The sequence below is a fragment of the Periplaneta americana genome, chromosome 17 (assembly GCF_040183065.1).
Source record: "Periplaneta americana isolate PAMFEO1 chromosome 17, P.americana_PAMFEO1_priV1, whole genome shotgun sequence".
Lineage (NCBI taxonomy): Eukaryota > Metazoa > Arthropoda > Insecta > Blattodea > Blattidae > Periplaneta > Periplaneta americana.
This window is the reverse complement of record NC_091133.1, coordinates 67661010-67682401: the sequence shown is the minus strand read 5'-3', so window position 1 is coordinate 67682401 and position 21392 is coordinate 67661010. Positions and strand designations below refer to the sequence as shown.

Here is a 21392-nt window from a genome sequence, read left to right as displayed (position 1 = left end):
GTTCACTAGTTATGTGTAATATCACTTGCCACACTCTGGTGTTGTGAGAGTGCAAGAACGTTATCCATGAGAGCTGGTGACGTACTTGCCAAGGCTTTAGTGCCTAGAGACGTCAGGAGTGTCGATCCCTTAGGCTTGACTCGCCCTGTATTCTTAAATGTTACAATAGATGCATGATAACGTGTCTTTCTATCTTTACATCCCAAAAGAATTTGCAAGTTGGGAACCGTATTTTACTAAGGAAATCATTTACCCATCCCTGGTGAGCGAGTGTGTCCGATAGTGTTTTTACGTTGACGAGTGAATATAAAGGTGCCCGAAGATTGGATTTAACTACGAGTTGTAGATATTTCACCAGGTCGTACTCTATAGCGCAGTTGGTATAGCGCTGGCCTTTTGTGTTCGAGGTTGCGGATGGGATTTAAGTGTGCTTAAATGCGACAGGCTCATGTCAGTAGATTTGTTGGCATGTAAAAGAACTCCTGCGGGACAAAATTCTGGCACACCGGCTGATATACCTCTGCAGTTGCGAGCGTCGTTAAATAAACCATATATTTTTTTTATTTCACCAGATTTATTTTAAACTTTCGTCTACAATTAAATATTATACATTTGACATACATATTCGGCATATAAAACTAATTAAATTATCTAGTGATCTCAAATGGAGATCAAAATACAGGTGAGTGAGGCATAATGTGTTACGATGAACTTCAACAGATAGACTCACAATAAAACAGGTTAACTAGATGGACAGATTAATTGGATATTTTAGGGCTAACCAAGGATGAAAGAGAAATATTGATTAAAAGATATCACAGATTATATTTCTCGTAATGAATGGAAAGGACTATTTAAATATAACGGGACGATTTTAAGGAAAATTAAGGTACACTTAGCGCATACCAATGACTAGAGACCGGATTTTAAAGGGAAACCCTTTTTTTATTTCAACACGAAACGTAAAATAATTAATCACGATGTTCAAAACCATCTTCCACCGACAAAATTATGTAGTTTTGATTTCCTTTTTTCCTTTTTTTTTAGTTCATATTCCCTTTTATTCCCCTTTTTTAAAAACATTTTTTAATTTGGTCCTTTTTTAAAAGAATATCGCAAACATTTAGATAATTTTCCTAATTTTTTTTCCGACAGGCCTATAACTTCCTGAGCAAGCGAAAATAAATATCGTTCTTCTTCTGATTCTAGACAATGAAAAACTAATAAAGTTTGTTGATTTACAATTCAGAATAAAAAGAAAATTTTCACCTATGGTTTAGGTTGATGTTGAGCAATCATTTTCTGTTTATAAAGATATTCTGCATTCAAAGAGGCAGAATCATATTGAAACATATTGAAATGTTGAATGTGGTCAAATACAACACTTTCCTTATGTTGTGAAGCGATAAATATAAGCTTGTGTGTGCTATGTGTATCCATGAATGTGCTGAAGTGTGTTTTGGGGAGTAATATAGTTATTTTTCAAGTCCTTTTTTTTTGGCTATAACTTTCCCATTTTTTGTCCTCCTTTGATGAAAAATTTTTCCTTTAAAATCCGGTCTCTACCTATGACTAACCTAATAACATGACATTTACGTTATGATTATTAACTTTATGTGTATTTAAAATTAAAAAAAGTGGGTTGTAGAAATTTTTTAATGTAAATTTGTTTCATTACCTAATGTGAGAAGTGCAGGAGCGCTAATTTTTCCGTCAAAATTTCGATTCAAATTTTGGCGAGTTTATATGCAAAAATCTATTGCACAAAGGCACTCCCATCCTTCTTACACTTTTTCATTTTTTCTCTTAACTGATAATAATCCATATCACCAGTCAGAAAGTAATGCCGAACTACTTCACGGTTACATCTCCATCAACATCTCATGGTAAAAGTGGCCATAAGAATTCTTCTATTTACGCCTTCTTCTTGGATGCTAAAATGATCTGAGTTACGGAATCTATTACTTTTCAGAAAATATAAAAATAAAAGTGTTACAATTGACGATCTTCCTCAACACATCTGTAATTATTTTCAGGAGAAAAGAAAATAATTTCAGGGCCATATTTCGTTAGGCCTATATTTACTAGCAGAACCATTTGAATAATCAAGAATACAAGTTTATTCAGCTATTAGATGCAATCATTTATTGTTATAAATGAAAGCTTCAAAATTACTTTTTCCACCTTAGTCATATATTTCATTAATTTGATGTTACACCTTTTTCCGAGGGAGGTCTTCAATTATTTACTGAGAAAACTTATTGACGCTTTTTCGCTTCCGATACAGAAACGTTTCGACTAGAACAAACAAAATGTACAACTTTCTTTGTGATAAAATAAATAAAAAATGCCACCAAAATTGTAGCGGACAAAATAAATATAATAACATCTAACAACAAATATTGGTACCAAGGCATATCCACAGCCTCAGTGCGCATGTGCGGTGCACCTCCATGTCTAATGACGTACTCAGTCCAGAAGATGGCCGTTTCCAGAGATGTTTGCGGACGATCTCTGAACAGAAGTGACATTTTCTTGGAATTTTCTTGATACCTTAAACAAAGAGATATTATGAACATCTGTGTATGAATTGTAATCTGCACTAGTGGTAATCAAAAGAGTTACGCAGGAATATGAGATATTTTCAACATAATTAGTTACTCGTTAGTCGTTATCATTTCCTGATATATTCATATAAATTTTGTTATACTGTGCTACTGTGCAAATATGAAAAAAAAAAAAATATGAGATGTGGCATTCGTAAGGCTAAATCATTTAACACTGATGGTGAAAGTGTGGAAATATATGAGGGCTGCCGGTACCAGATTCATATTTGACGCAGACAAGAAAAGGAAGGCAAATTTTCCCTGAAGCCTTTTTATTCAGAGACAGAGCTGTGTTACGTCTTGTAAATATACAGTGTGTCCGCAGAAACATTCCGGGGATATAAACTGCTATAATTCTGTCACTAAGTGTTTTACGAAATTCATACCGGTGTCATGAGAAAGAACAGCTCAAAGAATTTCAGGAAATGCGTATTTGGTAATTGTTGACCGAAACAACAGAAGACGGTCTTGCATGTGTGTGTGACTTGGACATTCTACTTGAGGCTCTCGTCCATGTACTTACTTACTTACTTACTTACTTACTTACTTACTTACTGGCTTTTAAGGAACACGGAGGCTCATTGCTGCCCTCACATAAGCCCGCCATTGGTCCCTACCCTGAGCAAGATTAATCCATTCTTTATCATCATATCCCACCTCCCTCAAATCCATTTTAATATTATCTTCCCTTCTACGTCTCGGCCTCCCTAAAGGTCTTTTTCCCTCCGGCCTCCCAACTAACACTCTATATGCATTTCTGGATTCGCCCATACGTGCTACGTCTGGATTTAATGTTCCTAATTATGTCAGGTGAAGAATACAATGCGTGCAGTTCTGTGTTGTGTAACTTTCTCCATTCTCCTGTAACTTCATCCCTCTTAGTCCCAAATATTTTCCTAAGCACCTTATTCTCAAACACCCTTCATCTCTGTTCTTCTCTCAAAGTGAGAGTCCAAGTTTCACAACCATACAGAACAACCGGTAATATAACTGTTTTATAAATTCTAACTTTCACATTTTTCGACAGCAGACTGGATGATACAAGTTTCCTTATTTGAAGGATTCGTAACAAGCTGTTTTTTACGGTGATGGGTTGTTAGCCCTTCGCTCAACCCCCAAGCTGGAGGACCACCCCTGATCGGCTGTCCGCGACTGCTTATTCAATATATTCACAGCTACCCTCCATATCTGGAGGCCGTCTCCTCGATCCGCAACCTGAGGACGCGCCATGCCGTGGTGATAGGGACCCACAATACATGGTTCGTCCATGTACACACCTAGATATTTAAGAGGGGGGCTGGAAACAAAAATACATTCCAGATATGTTTTCCCCTTGTTATCTCGAAAACGATGACATTATACTCTGCTCCTTTTGACAGTTTGGACAAAAATTCTTAGTGCAATACGCCATAGAAATTGACTGCCAGAAATATCGAAGGGACTGTTGTTCTACGAGTAGACTTACCTTTTGTCTTCCAGTATTGTTCTGAAGACCTCTAGAGCTTTCTCTTTAGTAATGTCGTGGTAGTTCAACTTGATGGCGATGCCCTTGGCCACGTAGTTGTCTACATTAAGGAACTGGTCGCCGAACATGGGAATACCAACCATGGGAACCCCTGCATGGGCCGCCTCCTGCGTCCCCATCAGACCTCCGTGCGTGATGAATGCCCGCACATTGGGATGCTCTGTGAACCGATATCATCGTGTTAGAACGGGGATCACCATAGCGTGTATGACGTTGCAACGTCTGGAGCGACAGACGTGAATCCTTACGGCTTTAGTGAGCAGTGAGATGTTGAAACTGCTTTTGCGTATTTCTGTCGTATTTTTGACTTAGGCCTATTAACTTTTCAAGGATAGATTATTGTTAAGGATTCAACATTGTGTTCGTGCTTATGAAAAGGGACCACTTGGCGAATTCTAGTTTCAAATTTAATCTAAAAAAAAAAAACAGAAGGAGTATTCAAACTGGTGAATTGTTTATGCCTTTGGTATTCACTTCCTAAGCAATACTCTGTATAAATATTAAAGTCCTACATCAACTGGCTTACACTCAATTCACTGTCTATATCTGAAACTAGAAAGCTGCCAAGTGATTCCTTTTCATATACACGCACACACATCCTAAATGTAGAGTAATTATTTAAACCTTCGGGCGAACTTTGGTTCTATCTTCAAATAGAAAACTCCAAGAAACGTAACTAAAAATTAGCTCCAAAACAATTAAACGATAATAATTTTATATCCAAACACCTGACACTATATTACTTTTGAAATTTTTTACTCGTCATCATTCATGCTTATCATCATCATCACCATCATCATCATCATCATCATCATCACCATCATCATCACCATCATCATCATCATCATCATCATCACCATCACAATAATAATACTAATAATAATAATAATAATAATAATAATAATAATAATAATGTACTTACGAATGGCTTTTAAGGAACCCGGAGGTTCATTGCCGCCCTCACATAAGCCCGCCATCGGTCCCTATCCTGTGCAAGATTAATCCACTCTCTATCATCATATCACACTTCCCTCAAATCCATTTTAATATTATCCTCCCATCTACATCTCGGCCTCCCAAAAGGTATTTTTCCCTCCGGCCTCCCAACTAACACTCTATATGCATTTCTGAATTCGCCCATACGTGCTACGTGCCCTGCCCATCTCAAACATCGGAGTTAATATTTCTAATAATGTCAGGTGATGAGTACAATGTATACAGTTCTGCGTTCTGTAACTTTATCCATTCTCTTGTAACTTCATCCTTTTTAGCCCCAAATATTTTCCTATAATAATATTAATAATAATAATAATAATAATAATAATAATAATAATAATAATAATAATAATAATAAATTACCGCCATAAAAATCTGCTTCAAATATTAGGCGTGAACACATAAACTGAAATTCGTAAATAATGAGTTTAATCATAGCGTTTATAAGATTCCTTTTTGAAATTTTATTAAAAGTCGTACACTTCAAATGGTTATGTAGCTATTTTAACTTCAAAATAATCGCTAAATTAAAGTAAAAGGAACAAGGGATTCATCCTATCTCTACAATTGAGTGAAACGTTTATGCTCTTTGTGATTGTTATTGTGAGCATGGTTGGGATTGTAAGGATGTTAGGTATTTGAAATAAAATTTTGAAATTTCTTTCCATTTCTGTCTTTGTACTCCTGGCATTTACATTTAACAAGATGGAGCCTTCTCATTAGTTACTTTATAATCGTTTCCTCATTCCATGAGGCCTAGACTGTATTACAGTTTTATTCATAGGCGTAATGATTGGCATATTAATATGACGCCAATGAGTTGCTTGAAATTGTAATGAATAATAATATGTCATTACAGAGAATTGTATTCATTTAAAAATTAATACCAGAGTTAAGTACTTTAGAATTAAACTATGTTAAATTAACTACTTATGTCTTTATATCCCCGCATTTATTTATTAATCACCCCCATTTGTGTGCAAATAATAAAGGATTCATTCTGATGTCACATTCATTTTCTCCTTTTATTTTATCACGGTTGGCTGGGTTCGAAAATAGTTTGTCTTAAACACATAATTTCAGTGATCCAAGGTGTACTGTAATTAATGACGTGACAATATTGACAGAAACTGTGACCAAATTTCTAAAAAGTCAAACGTATAAACGTTTCACATCAAAAAGTAGGAAACAAATTTCTGGTACACAAAGTGAACGTATGTGATCATTTCATGGCTGTGATAAAATAGAGTTTTAGAAATGGTTCAATTGCTTTTCAAATTTATTGTAAATTTATATTTGTCTTTAGCAGTTTAAACATGAGAATAATAAGTATTTTATCTTTTGTTTTCGTAGTTAATATGAATTGAAAATGCTATATATTGCATAACAACATAGAAACCTATTTGTTTGGTAAAGCAAATGTTAGAGAATCTCATGACGACAATCCTTGGACTCCATGTCACCAAAATACCGTATCGCTATGACCAATTTCACTGACGACAGCTTTTATCACATTGACACTGCGTCATTAAAGAACCGATAAATACTTTATTATTAAAATGTATTTAAAATAGGCTTAAGGACTTTGCTAATAGACGGTAGTATATTATACACACTATTTAAAGGGTGTAATTGATATTTCTGTTATTTGAAGTATTGTATCAGTGAAGAAGTGTGTTGTAACAGTGAAGTGTGTTGTGTAAGTAATGTGTGTTTGTGTCAGTGAAGTAGCAGTGCAAAGTATTTGAACAGTGAAATGTTTTTGAAGTGTTAGTGAAATCAGAATAGTATCAGTGAAATGTGTCGTAGTTCCAGTGTAGTGAGTGAGTTGACAGCGAAATGAGTGTAGTGCTGGAAGGTACTTGTGCATGTATGAATATATCATACTCGTGGGTTTTATTTCGAACTTAGGGTTAAGATACAAATTAGATTTACTTTAAATGTTATTTTAAGTGATCGTGCTTCATTTAATTTAGGATGCTCTTTGTTATTATTATTATTATTATTATTATTATTAATGTTATTATTATTATTATTATTTTACTATTTATTATTATTAGTATTAATTATTATTAGTATTATTATTAATTTATTACTAATCATATTTTTTATTAATTGTGTTTATTATTTTATGCTCGACCATGCCGAAATGTAGTAATTATACACCTGGTAGCAGTCCTTTAATGCATGTCATTAAAGTACACTTATTCATTAAAGTTCAGGTTTTCGATTATTCTCGGATATGCAATCGAAAGACAACGAGAGAAACGTCACGGAGGTGGAAATCCAATACTGTCGCAGAAGGTTATGTTCTGTTACTATAATAATTAGCGTTAATTGTAAATAATATTCAAATAAATTCAATTTGTCATCTCGTTTCTCAATTCTAAATCAATTTCCAGGTTACATCATAATTAGTTCATGTTATTCTTTACATTATATCAACGTCAATGACATTATTGTTCCTCGGAAAAAAACAATACTTTCGCGTCTGCGCACATCTCACAATTTACGAGCTATGCACAAGGTCACTTCCCCTCTTCAGTCAGATGCGAATAAAATGAATACTTCTGAATAATTTCAAGTTAGAAATATGGTCGAGCATAAAAAGTCGTATGAAACTTGCCTATAATGGTAATTAAGACGCTCGTATGAACGTATTGACCCATTTGTAGTATGAATAAATACATACATACACACATATAAACATTGTTAACACGTGCACGACAGCAGACAACACGAGCTTTCTCACGCCTTGACAATATTATTGCTTTACCGCGTCAAACGTCAACTCCTCATTCCGGATGGATTGTTGTTGTTATTTACATACCTAGAATATCACGTTGAGGTAGCCAACCGGATACTTTGACGTTTGGTGGCAGATTTTTTATTTCTCCTTTGCACCTCCAGAGGATCCGTTGCGGTAATTCCCGGAAAGCTTCAAGAAGCGCCTTCATCTTGTCTGCGTGGAAGGTTTCGGAGCGCATCATGGACCCCAAACTGAAGTAAATGACGCCATGTTGTGACTCGTTTATATATTTCTCGACATCCTGAAAGTACCATGTTTCTGAACTTCATATTAAGATAATCGTAACTTGTCGTAATTAAGTCAACTGATGGACTTCTCACTATCGAAGACGAGAATACGATCTTCGTCTGATCTATTGAGAATTATGCTTTAAAAAGCAGCCATATGACAAGTTTTCAGTTAATGTTTTGGTTTCTCTTCGTTTCCCTTACATTTCAGTTCCAAATTGCTCCATTATTATTATTATTATTATTATTATTATTATTATTATTATTATTATTATTATAGGCTACGTACATAGGTACCTCGTCCTATCTGAATAGATTTTTAATATTGTAAAGACTTTCTCTAAATGGATGACAAGATATATTGTATACAACTATAAATGCCGATACAATGCAAGTTGTTTTAACGAGCTAATGTGAGATCCATGGAAATTTTCACAAACTCCGTCGTCGTTAATTTTGCGCCTATGTAAAATATTCCAGATATTTCAATCCTTCTATAAATCCAAGTTGTTGCTGCAGTAAAAACATTTATTTTGTTAAACGACACTAGGACTGACTTTTTACAAAATATATATATATATATATATATATATATATATATATAATATCACTTTGTAGTTTTTTCTACGAAAATATTCCTTAGTATCTTAGAAAGTAGATAGTAAGCATTTTTCTACCTCTACGTCTTCTTTGAGCTCCTGAAGTGATTTTTATATAGGCCTGCTCCATAAGTCACATATTTACTTTTTTTTCTCTCGAAAAAGCACTTTTTATATTCAAAATGCTCCATACGTATGCAGTTTTTACCAAAGTCAATGAAAATATTCGTATGTCTCCATGCATATATTATCTGAGATCTAACGTTCAGACATTTTAAGTATCTTGACAATTGGCAGCTAAAAATTATGTAAATAACAAAATTGTACAAATAAATGTCTGATTTTGAAACATTTATTGTGTCCAAACTATAATAGATATCATGATTTTATCAACACTAAAATATTGCCCGTGAATCTGAGTTAATATGAAAAAAATATTAATTCGCTGAATTTGAATGTAATGCGCTAGAAACATTTTTAATATATCACTAATTTGCATAATTAAAATAAAATTGACTTATAAACTAATAGTACGATTGAGCTTAAAATTTGCACATACCTTGTGCTTAACACATATAGAAAATAGATTAAAAATTAAATAAATAGAATTAAAATTATAAAATTTTCTACTGTTCCTTAAAGGGAAATATGTTCAGCTACTTATTCATCTGTATATATTTTAGTTCTTACTGTTATATTGTTAACAGAGACCATAGATTTAGTTTATATACTGCTATAGTCATTTTATATTCGTTCCCTATTTTATGTAATTCATAGATCTCTAATAAACGAGGGGAACGTACGGTAGGTTACAAGCTGCAGACAGGAGATATTTAAGATCAATAATTGGGGTCACACTACTAGATAAAATTAAAAATGATACAGTGACACAAGAATAAATTAGAAATATAGAGCATAAACGAAATAAATCATTACTGCAGACACAAATGCCTCGATCACGTGCAGTACATTAACTGCCAGTGAAATATTGTCCAAACTAATAATTAATTATAGATCTAGAGGACATAGAGGTAGAGGACGACCTCACAAAATGAGAATAGACTAACTTGGAGTCGTAACAGGCTAGTACCTACTACTTGAAGAAGAAGGAAGAAGAAGACCAACAAGAACAATAACAAAAAAAAAAAAAAAGGATTAGGGCCTATGTTAAAAGAACAGTTTTCAGTAACGAAAAGACATGAATATACGTTAAGAGATAAATTTATTCACAGAGACTATGGGACATTTTGAAAGAATAAATTACAGCCGCTTTCAATTTCCATTGAGAAACACACTTTGTGATTTACTAGATGGAATATTCTGAAGAAGTGTCTTAAATGCGTTAAAGAACGAAGGCGGCATTTTGAGAATATATTACAAAATAGTTGTACTTTCTATACTAATATCTTAAATATTTATAAATATATTAATGATCTATTATGTCATTAAAATGTATCATTAAAACTTAAATTACCATAGATGCTTGCTTTCTTAGCATTTTGAAACAAATAAGAAAGTGTGTAATAGAACTGGTGCTAATTTTTGTTTGTAATCAAATAAAATTTAGTTTCCTATATTGAATAAGGAAACAGCAGAGTTCTCACTCTACAGATAGAAGTTTAAGCCTAACCTTGTCTTGATATCTCCTAGAAACAGTAGCTCAATTTCGAGGATGTGCTGTAAAATGCATGATTATATAAGACTGAAAAAGGACTTCGAATCATTCTGTATTTCGTTATTTTGATATGAAGTTTTAAGCAATAAAGGGAGAGTGTTGGTGGAATGACGTTAATAATTTGTCCAGTTACAATCATGGGAGAAATTCCACTTCCTCTGATTATGCTATAGCAGGAGTTGTATGTGAGCGTCAACCTTGTATTTAGTAGTAAGACCAATATTACTGGTTATATGCACCGGAGAAAAGAGTGTATATTTCAAACCCTAACATATACTAGAGACAACTGAGTTGAAAACCTTGTGGCAAGTAACAGACAAGGCACCTGTGGGCAAAATAAGAAGCCAAAGGATCATATAGCAATGCAGAGTTAATCTACAGAAGGCTTAGTGGATAAAGCATCAGCACGTAGAGCTGAAAACCCGGGTTCAAATCCCGGCGCCGGAAAGAATTTTTCTCCGTTCCATTACTCTTTCATCGTATGATGACGCAGAATATCTGCATGGAAATATCATATGTACTTCGGTACATTAAAATAATATATGATATGCGTAAATCACTTCGTGATTTAAGACGGCGCGTATTCCGTCGGATCCCAGCCAACTAGTCACTCATAACGAGTGCACCTCAGCACATGTGTGGACTTCAGCCCTACGTTCATAGACATCTATGACGTAGTGCAGAGGGCGGCGACTAGAGGGAACCCAAGAGTTGGAACTTAAATTGAGGCGATTCTGTCCAACGCCGGGGTGGGTATCCGGTGTGGCTTAGTGAATAAAGCATCAGCACGTAGAGCTGAAAACCAGGGTTCAAATCCCGGCGCCGGAGAGAATTTTTCTCTCTTCCATTACTCTTTCATCGTATGATGACGCAGAATATCTGCATGGAAATATCATATGTACTTCGGTACATTAAAATAATATATACAGAAGGATGGTTTAACAAGTGCAGATTAGATCGGAATATTCTAATAAAAAATTGAGATGGAATTTTATTGTTGAAAATGTTTGGAACAATAATTATTGTACTAGAGTAAACCGAAACCTAGAAATGACCAATACAACTGGATGGATTCACACTTGTTTTTAGAAACAAGTAGATTACATACAGAATGAAGAAGCTCGATCTATTCCGTGGTACCGTGCATTAATATTTAAGCCCTCTGCAGAGCAAAAGAGAGGAAAAAATTACTTTGACAGAGAATTTTTTTCCAGGAGCTGTCTCAGGTAGTAAGGAATGGAGTATATCGGAATCCGTGGTAAAAACATCGGTATTATATACAGGAAATACATAATGTAATGGAGGAAGTAGGTATCAGGAGAAACATATACAATAGCTGTCTTGTTCATGTCAAATCTCACAGCATCTTTACGAAATCGAACTAAGTTATCCTTTGGTGAGAAGTCTTCAGTTGGTTTCACAACAACGGCTGTTATTAACGTCCGTTTTCAACATTTTTATGGACTTACTTGCGGCAGTTTCTTCGCTTTTCTGATATGAAGTCCTCCTACTTCAACGAAAGCGGGAACCATTGGTCTTGGCTGATTCAGACTGAAATGTGTATTCACTAGTATCAGACTCGTGTTCCTGGCTATGTCCTGCAATGGAGGCAGCTGATCGCCGAAATGCTGGCGGGCGATCTCGTAAGCAGGCCAGTCGGAGTAGTAGCGATACATCCAGTTGATAACCAGCCCAAACATCGTGTTCACCAACCTCTGTTTGAAACTCATTTTGTCTGTGTATGGAAGGAAATAATTAGAAATATAAGCCGGGTGGTCGGGATTTCCTACCAACTTGTTAGCCCAAGGGAATGGAACACTCGATATTAGGTTTATAAATGGAGTTTTGAACTTGTGCACAAAACCAAGGAAACAATCAGCAGCAAAAGTCTCTGATATTATCAAATCAAATTTATCTTCAGATTTGAGTAGTTTTTGTACATTCTCATGTGCCAGTACCAATCTGCACATGTCTATTTGCTCCATCCATAGTACTTTCGGAAGTGAAAATAAATCATTGTCCTCAGAAAAATTTATATCAACACAATCTATTATTTCTGGAAGAGTACCATCTACGCTGATATCTGTATAGTTTGGTATAGGGTTCTTCTGTGGGAAATGGCCAAGAACCACAACCTGATGGCCTCTCTCTGCAAGTCCTAGCAACAATGACTCAAACATGAAGAAGTGACTTTTGGCGTTGTAAGGAAACATAGCCAAAATCCGTGCCGCTTCCGTTCCCATTGAGAGAATGCTCGCACTCAGCAGGACCAAAGTTAGCATCTGCATCATTTTGGGTTGTTCATAAACTGGAAAAAAAGAAAATATTGTTCATTTAGTTATTTTATTATTTTTACTCGAAGAGTTAGATCATAAGGCCTTCTCTTTCACTTAACCATTTACTATAATTTTCATTACTCATAGAGAGTTAAAACAAGATATTACCTAAGTTAATATCTATGTGAATTAGTTTAACCCCAGGATTAAAAATTATTGAAAATTATTGCGCGCGTATAACATAATGCATGGTAGTAATATATTATGTAGTATTATGTGTGTAATCACAGACATTCAAACGAGTACGAGTAGTTTCCTGTACATTGCTGTGTGTTTCATTCACGTACTGAAGGCAAGCAGTGGCGGAATCATGTCGCTCTACAAACTCTGTCTCTACAAGCAGTAAGAAGTGGTTTCGTAAAGAATGAGAAGGAAAACTTCTTTGTTGTTCTGTTGGACAAAATGTAATATGTTTACATTGCTTAACGGTTCAATTAGGAGTATATAGAAACATTAATTGCCACATTGAATAATGTATTATTGTTATTATTATTATTATTATTATTATTACTGACCACTAAGTATGTGTTTCTATAATTCTTCTGCACGTGCATGAATATTGATATTTTTAGACTTTCTCCGTAGAAGGATAAAATCTTCTTAATCTTTAACTATTTATTAGTTATTCATTTAATAATAATAATAATAATAATAATAATAATAATAATAATATAGAAAAAATGATTCAATATTATGTGCCAACGAACCGTTAAACGCCATAAATTGACATGTCTTACATCATAGCCAGGAAGAGAAAGATGACATAAATAAATGTAAGGAAGTCAGCTACCTAATGGGGTTTAAAATATCTCGTGCTCTAAAGCCTTTTAATAGAATAGAATTTCTCAAAAGAGTAATGATTAAAATAGCTTAAATAACTTTTCCGTAAGAACTTTTTAATTTTTAAAAACTAGGAATTTCTCTACCAAGTACCGAGAGAAGAATTTAGAAAATTCCTGATTATATTCAACAGGAAAGTTAAAAAAGAAGCAAGAAAAATCGTATACTATTCACTGGCTCTTGATGACAGTAGTGACTTTACTGATACAGCAAAGCTTGAGACTTTTATCCGCGGGATTGATCAAAATGTTAGTACAGGAACTACCACTGGTTGTAGTTTCCAACTTTCTTCCGTCTCCTTACTTCATAGGCTGTCTGTCGCATGCAGATCGAGTTTTGGTCACCGCTGGCGTAGGTAATAAGATTAATATAAAATTAAACGCCAAGCAGTGAAACCTTTCAAATCAGGTCCAAATCCTTCCCTTTGCAAGATTGCATATAGACAAGTCTGGATAATAAAAGGGCCTGCAGACACCTTTTCATCAATACGATTGACGGATTGATTGATTGGTTGATACCTACCCATCAAAACTATTGTATGGGGTCTTGACAATCCAGAGCTTAGACCATTTGCTGGTCCATTATACTGACAACAGCTAGGCGCAGTAAGTTAACCCATACTGACCGACAGAGCTAAGGCTCGTTGTATAGCTACGTTGCATGCAGACAATTCGACATGCTCCTGGACTAGTCTCCCGGTCGGAGAAATGCTGATTAATAATATTATAATAGAATGAAGAGATGTCTACGGAACGATCCAGAAAACTTCAACAGCAACATGGATTTTCAATTAAAAATTCGAGAACTTTGAAGGACAAAAACCTACAGCATTTGCGCGACTTGCAAATGGCCTATTCAGCCATAGCAGAGTCCGTCAAAGGAACTGTTCGGTTTTAAAATTGTGTAAATAGCTGACAAGAGAAGTACTCGCCTTGCCAGAAAGAAATATTGGATATTTCTACATCAATCTGAATTTTAACTGCATTTCTACTGAAATCATACTTACACTTTCATAAGTTTTGTATACAATTAATGCTATTGTAATTGCTACGATAGTGAGACGTTAGTCCTATCCAAATATCATCGTCTAGAAAATGCTCCAAACAACCAGGAACATCGAACTCGTACCAGTGACTCGCAATGAACACATTCTTGCAAACCGAATAGAAAGCCGAACTTGTCTGGCGATTGGTACACAATATCGTCCTCTCACCTTATGCCTTGTTTAAAGAACAAATACTGCCGATTGGAAAGCTAATCGACGAAGACAAAGAGAAAGAGATACAAGACTGTCTTCACAATCAATCAAGTCAGTTAAAGACGAAGGCGAATTCTCCCAATCGGAATATGTGCCCTCGCCAGAAAAGAAAGCCCGATCAACTGTCGCCATTACTGATGAGATGAAAGGTAAGGTTGTTTCTTTTTTCAGGAAAAAATTTGGAAGATCTAAAAATGGTAACAATTCACGCTCAATTTACATACGTAAGTTGCTTGCGACAAATACATCGCTGGGAAAAGCAACTCGTTGGAGGTGGCGGTAGAAGAGATTTGTTCAACCCAGCCTCATGGGGGAAGAAATTTTCTCATGAAATTTCGGCCAGTGCATGGGACCAGTGCCCACCCAGCATCGCGATGCACTTGGGGAGCTACAATAGGTAGCGAAAATCCGGTTTCGAAAACCAGCTATATCGGTTGGGGAGATCATCGTGCTAACTACACGATACCTCCATTCTGGTTGGATGATCGTCCACCTCTGCTTCGGCTTATGGACGTGAGACCAGCAGCCGGCTGCTCGGTCTTGGCCCTTCATGGGTTGTAGCGTCACGGATTTACTTTTACAACTGTTTGTAAGTAGCATCTGCAGAACTGCAAACAATTTCGGATGGTGATACTGTGATCTCACACACTCCACTGAAATTATCAATAAAAAGAATGGTTTTGCTTTTCTATTAGCCTACTTGTAATTAAACAAATACCTAGGTATGTTAGTGAATACTGTAGAACTCTAGTGACGGACCATAAAAATGACACTTTCAGTGGACATTTTCGCCTCTAATTTTCTTCAAGTACTAGGATTGTAGAACAAGACCGCGAAGAGTAGCCTATAGCCTTCACATCTGACAGAAGTTCCAACAACAACTACTAGGATAATATAACAGGACGTAACACTACAGTTTCTTTGGAGAGGAGGTATGAGATATGAGGTATGATTAATCATAATTTGACAGTGATGTTATTACTTGTATTTCTGTCCACATTTTTCTTGTCAATATTGTAGTTTTACAATCTTAAGATACATGTAGAAGGTGTGAAGAAATCTTATCTCGCATCTATTTGAATTTAGATTTCATAAAATGACGTACTCATAAATTCATAACTCTTATGTAACTCATCACCAACACCCACTTAGCGAGATATCATGCACAATCTACAATGACATGCGTAATTTATACACATACGGTTATAGTACTGCTAACATTCTGAGAAGTTATCCTTGGTGGCATAGTGATTACCGTGGTGGCCTTTGACTACAAAGTTCGTGTGTTCAAACTCGGTCAGGAGCAATGAATTTTGAAGGGAAATAAAATTCTTAGTATGGCTCCCTCAAGACCCTTGTAGAGACCCTTGTACACAAATCAACCTGTTCAGTTGGACGACCCAATTCGTAGGCCATTTTGTTCACACTGAATTTTGACGCTGGATAATCTCTGTAGTTAAGAATCGTTACATAAAATACTACTACAATTTTTCTACAACTACCACTACTAACAACTTCTGTTAGAAGTAATAACAGTTCAAGTAGTAGTAGTAGTAGTATTATAGTAGTAGTAGTTATAGTAGTAGTAGTAGTAGTAACATCAGAAGCAGTAATAGTTGAAGTAGTAGTAGTCGTAGCAGTAGAAGTAACAATAGAAGTAGTAGTAGTTTAAGTAGTAGTAGTTGTGGTAGAAGTAACATTAGAAGCAGTAATAGTTAAAGTAGTAGTCGTAGTAGTAGAGGTAATAATAGAAGTAGTAGTAGTTTAAGTAGTAGTCGTAGTAGTAAAAGTAACAATATAAGTAGTAGTAGTTTAAGTAGTAGTAGTTATAGTAGAAGTAACATTAGAATCAGTAATAGTTAAAATAGTAGTCGTAGTAGTAGAATAATAATAGAAGTAGTAGTAGTTTAAGTAGTAGTCGTAGTAATAGAAGTAACAATAGAAGTAGTAGTAGTAGTAGTAGTAGTAGTAGTAGTAGTTTAAGTAGTAGTTGTAGTAGAAGTAACTTTAGAAGCAGTAATAGTTAAAGTAGTAGTCGTAGTAGTGGAAGTTACATTAGAAGCAGTAATAGTTAAAGTAGTAGTCGTAGTAGTAGAAGTAATAATGGAAGTAGTAGTCGTAGTAGTAGAAGTAACAATATAAGTAGTAGTAGTTATAGTAGAAGTAACATTAGAAGCAGTAATAGTTAAAATAGTAGTCGTAGTAGTAGAAGTAATAATAGAAGTAGTAGTCGTAATAGTAGAAGTAATAATAGAGGTAGTAGTAGTTTAAATAGTAGTCGTAATAGTAGAAGTAATAATAGAGGTAGTAGTAGTTTAAATAGTAGTCGTAATAGTAGAAGTAATAATAGAAGTACTAGTAGTTTAAGTATTAGTAGTTGTAGTAGCAATAGTAGTAGTTTAAGTAGTAGTAGTTATAGTAGAAGTAACATTAGAAGTAGTAGTAGTTGTAGTAGAAGTAACAATAGAAGCAGTAGTAGTAGTAGTAGTAGTAGTAGTAGTAGTAGTAGTAGTAGTTGTAGTAGAAGTAGCATTAGAAGCAGTAATATTTTAAGTAGTAGTCGTAGTAGAAGTAACAATAATAGTAGTAGTAGTTGTAGTAGAAGTAATATTGGAAACAGTAATAGTTTAAGTAGTAGTCGTAGTGGTAGCAGTAATAATAGAAGTAATAGTAGTTTAAGTAGTACTAGTTGTAGTAGAAGTAATAGCAGTTTAAGTAGTACTAGTTGTAGTAGAAGTAACAGTAGAAGTAATAGTAGTTTAAGTAGTACTAGTTGTAGTAGACGTAGTAATAGTTTAAATAGTACTAGTTGTAGTAGTAGAAGTAATAAGTTAGAAGTAGTAGTAGTAGTAGTAGAAATAATAGCAGAAGTAGTAGAAGTAATAGTTGTAGCAGTAGTAGTAGTAGTAGTAGAAATAGTAGTAGTTTAAGAATTAGTACAAGTAATTGTAGTAGATATAGTAGTAGAAGTAGTAGTTGTAGTAGTGGAAGTAGTAGGAGTTCAAGCAGTAGTAGTAGCTGTAGTAGAAGTTATGGTAGAAGTAGTAGTTGAAGTAGTAGAAGTAATAATAGAAGTAGTAGTAGTGTAAGTAGTAGAAGTAATAGTAGAAGAAGTAATAACAGAAATAGTAGTAGTTTAAGTAGTATTAGTTGTAATATAGAAGTAAGAATAGAAGTAACGTTTTATGCCTAAGTGGAATGTGGCAATACTAAACCTTTTCCTAAATACTGTGGGCCGTATTCATAGACATTCTTAGCGTGGGCTTTGGGCGGATGATCAGTGAACTAACGTTTTTCGTATTCATAAACCGGTGTCAGCGATATGATATGATATGAATCCTGTTTAGCACGCTCGTAGCGCGGGCTAGCGAAATGTCTATGAATAGCACCCTGTATGTCTATTTCCATAGGAATTTATCTTACACACCGCTACTTAGAAATTTCCCATCCTCACGACAAGGGTTATTGAATTTTTTTATTTAATAGGGATGAGGATTATTTTATAACTTACTGTTATATAAAATATTTCTGAATGATGGAAAAGACGAAACATTTCTGCGAAATGAGGAACAGGGATGGATATACCACGTGATCCCACAAAGTTTGAATTGGTAAAAGTGTAATCCGTTGCTAAACCGGAAGAAAAAAGAAAAGAGCAAAATGAAAAGCATAAAAACTGAAAAGTATAAAGTAATTTTCCAAATACTGCCGATAGCTCTCAATATTCCCAAGTAACCAGATTAGCGATTACCGAGGTGACCCTGTTCTAGTTTTTATAAGTGTTCGTGCAGCTACGGGGACCACGACGTATCTCAGTGAAATCTTATCTTTCAAATATAAAATAAAATAAATATATTATCACAGACACGATAATTTAAATAAACACTGTGTAAGTGAACATTTCTCTAATAAATGCACACATATTAAAATAAATAAATATATATACAAATGAATAAATAATTAAACAAATAAATAAATAAATATAAAATGTAGAACTAAATGAATTGCAAAAAACTGAAATAAATACATAGGTATCCACTATTTCTCGAATGCTGATTAACAGTTTCCCGTGAACGTTAATTTTCACAGTTAAAATCATGTAAAATGTGTAACTAATGCCATCTCACATACTCGTAGTTAGTTTCTCCCCTTTTGATATTTTAAATGGCCCTAATTTCCCAGAATATTTCGGGCATGTGGTGACACCTCCGTGAAGTGGATGTACTGTACATCTAATAAAATTTGTACTCAAAGTAACCAAACGCAAGACTGTAGTAATAACGAACAAAATTTGTAATTTTATTATTAGAGGAATGTGAAAGCATTTTGTCATGTCATGAACTCGTGAGTCTGTATACTCAAACAATAATATGGTGAGGTACCAAAAATCAAATTTGGCTGGCACTTAATACTATAAAGTTTGAACCTAAACCACGAATGTTTCAAATGTTCATGGCTTAAAACAGTTAACTTCACATACAATTTGCTACATAAAGAATAATCATTCTATTTAGGCTATGTACTATATTATATTATAATCGCGATATAAAATAAACATACAATATTGCATCTAAATAAAATTGGCGAATTTCAGTTATACTAGCTTGTCTCACCTGATTAATATCTCAAATAGTGCCAACCTAACAGTTATAAAACAACTGATTATTGTGATATCTGTAACAAGCGTATATCCGAGGAAATGTTGCCAATAGTGAAGTGAATCTAACATCTAGAAAGTCACTATATTAAGTTCGTAATGGGGGCAAAATGTTTGAGTTGCAATCTAGTATCTCACGTTACATTGCAACGACTATACCAGCTGGTTCCGTCCTCTGAAAAGACTACAGTCAAGGTCAACTCATGAGTGAGAACGGCACCAGTTAGACCGGGAAGGGACAGTGTTGTTGTTTTCAAACTATTTTCTCTCAGGATAATTTCAGTCTAAAAAGCTAATAAACTGCTTGAGTTTACAGATAGATTAATGCTCAAATCTCTTCATAATATACAATTTGCTTAGTTTTTCTGTCTTTTAAGGAAAAATGTTTTCTAGCTAGTCGTTGACACCGAAATCTATAAAAAAATCGTTCTACAAAAACGTCATATTTAGCTTAAAAATAGTGGATTGGCAACATTGAATGTACCTGAAAAGACATAAACATGCCCTAGATAGGTTCTGATCTCAAGATCGTGACTTCTACAAATTTCAGAATTGTACATTCTATGATCGTTTCGAAACGACAACAATGCTCACAATCTGGAACTGTAAAGAAGTATCTTACTTACTTTATCATATCCTGTAGAGCTTGACTGTCGACTAGTAAATTGCCAACAAGCGATGAAAATTCACAGAAGAAGACTGATGAGTCGCTATACCTCGCTGTGTGCTGTGTTATCTATAGACTCTGCAGATAAACAGAATTATGTTCGCTCCCTCCCACATTGCTGCGTCCTTCAGTTAAAATAAGACGTCATCGACATGCGTACTTCCTGCTTCAGTTTGTAACGAAAGGTTTATTTACCCTCGCATTTTAGAAATATTATTCATTTTACAGAACCATCTGTTTATACGGGTCACTGAAGAAGCGAAACGCAAGAGATCAGGAGGTTCTTAGTTTGTGATGAGAATAGACAAGTTAATTGTAATTGAAGGATTGGTTGTATGTTGTGATTGTGAGAGCAGGAGGGATTTGCGGCGAGAGAGTAAAACAAATGTTAGGTAATTTCGTGGCGAAACCTTGGACTCTTCTTGACAAATATTTCGCTGTCACGAGTTTCACCAACGCTAGAAATCTCGAAATTAATGGGACGTCTTTAAACAGCCGATACTTTTTTACTTTCAGAATTATTTAGCTGTGGTTATTTTTTAACTATTAACTTCATACGGTACTTCTTTTTCAGGTTAGTTATATTTAACGTTCAATAACCTCTGATTGAGGTTCTGGCTGATATGTATATCTATTGTCAGGCAGTACATCTCACTTGACGATATGTGTCAGAGGAAGAACAATTGTTTGTATGCATTTGAAGTCTGATTAGTGTAATAAATGTAAACATTTAAAATATTTTTTACCTAGTTGCTTATAATCAGAAAATACTTTCGCCCAGAATTTGTCAATTCTACATTGTTTGAAAAATATTGTCTATTAACGAGCACAAATCACGTGAAGAAATTAATTATACTCCTCCTCAGATATAATTATATTGTCAATTGTACCACACCGTGTTGAGAAAGTTTACTTACAGATGTATTTTCAGGATTTGATGAAGGAAAGTAATCTAATTCTAAAATGTTTGTATTTCATGTGCAACTTTCCTGAGTAAATTGAATCGCAGGTACTGAATATGAAGAAAAGCTGTTCGCAGACAGACAGATAGGTAGAGAAACAGACAGATAGGCGGATAAAATAAAAATATTTGCATCAGAGATGCAGAACACGTACTTTCGCAAAAATTTCAAAATCCATTTTTGCAGCATCACAATATTTTATATTTATACTTCGTATAATGAAAAAGCAAAGGAA

The 21392-nt window shown here is 34.6% G+C and overlaps 2 protein-coding genes across 5 annotated transcripts in view; one reads left to right on the top strand and one right to left on the bottom strand.

The window, feature by feature from the left end:
• Nucleotides 1–21392, top strand: part of LOC138693158 (lachesin-like) — a 1789721-nt gene that overhangs the window by 1582285 nt on the left and 186044 nt on the right. The window lies entirely within an intron of this gene.
• On the bottom strand, nucleotides 555–20305 carry LOC138693070 (UDP-glycosyltransferase UGT5-like). The gene is made up of 5 exons (XM_069816646.1): nucleotides 20155–20305; nucleotides 11907–12745; nucleotides 7958–8177; nucleotides 4072–4291; nucleotides 555–2553 (listed from the first exon to the last, which is right to left on the bottom strand). Exons 2-5 carry the CDS (start codon nucleotides 12726–12728, stop codon nucleotides 2259–2261), a joined length of 1557 nt encoding a protein of 518 aa, XP_069672747.1. The 5' UTR covers nucleotides 12729–12745; nucleotides 20155–20305; the 3' UTR covers nucleotides 555–2258.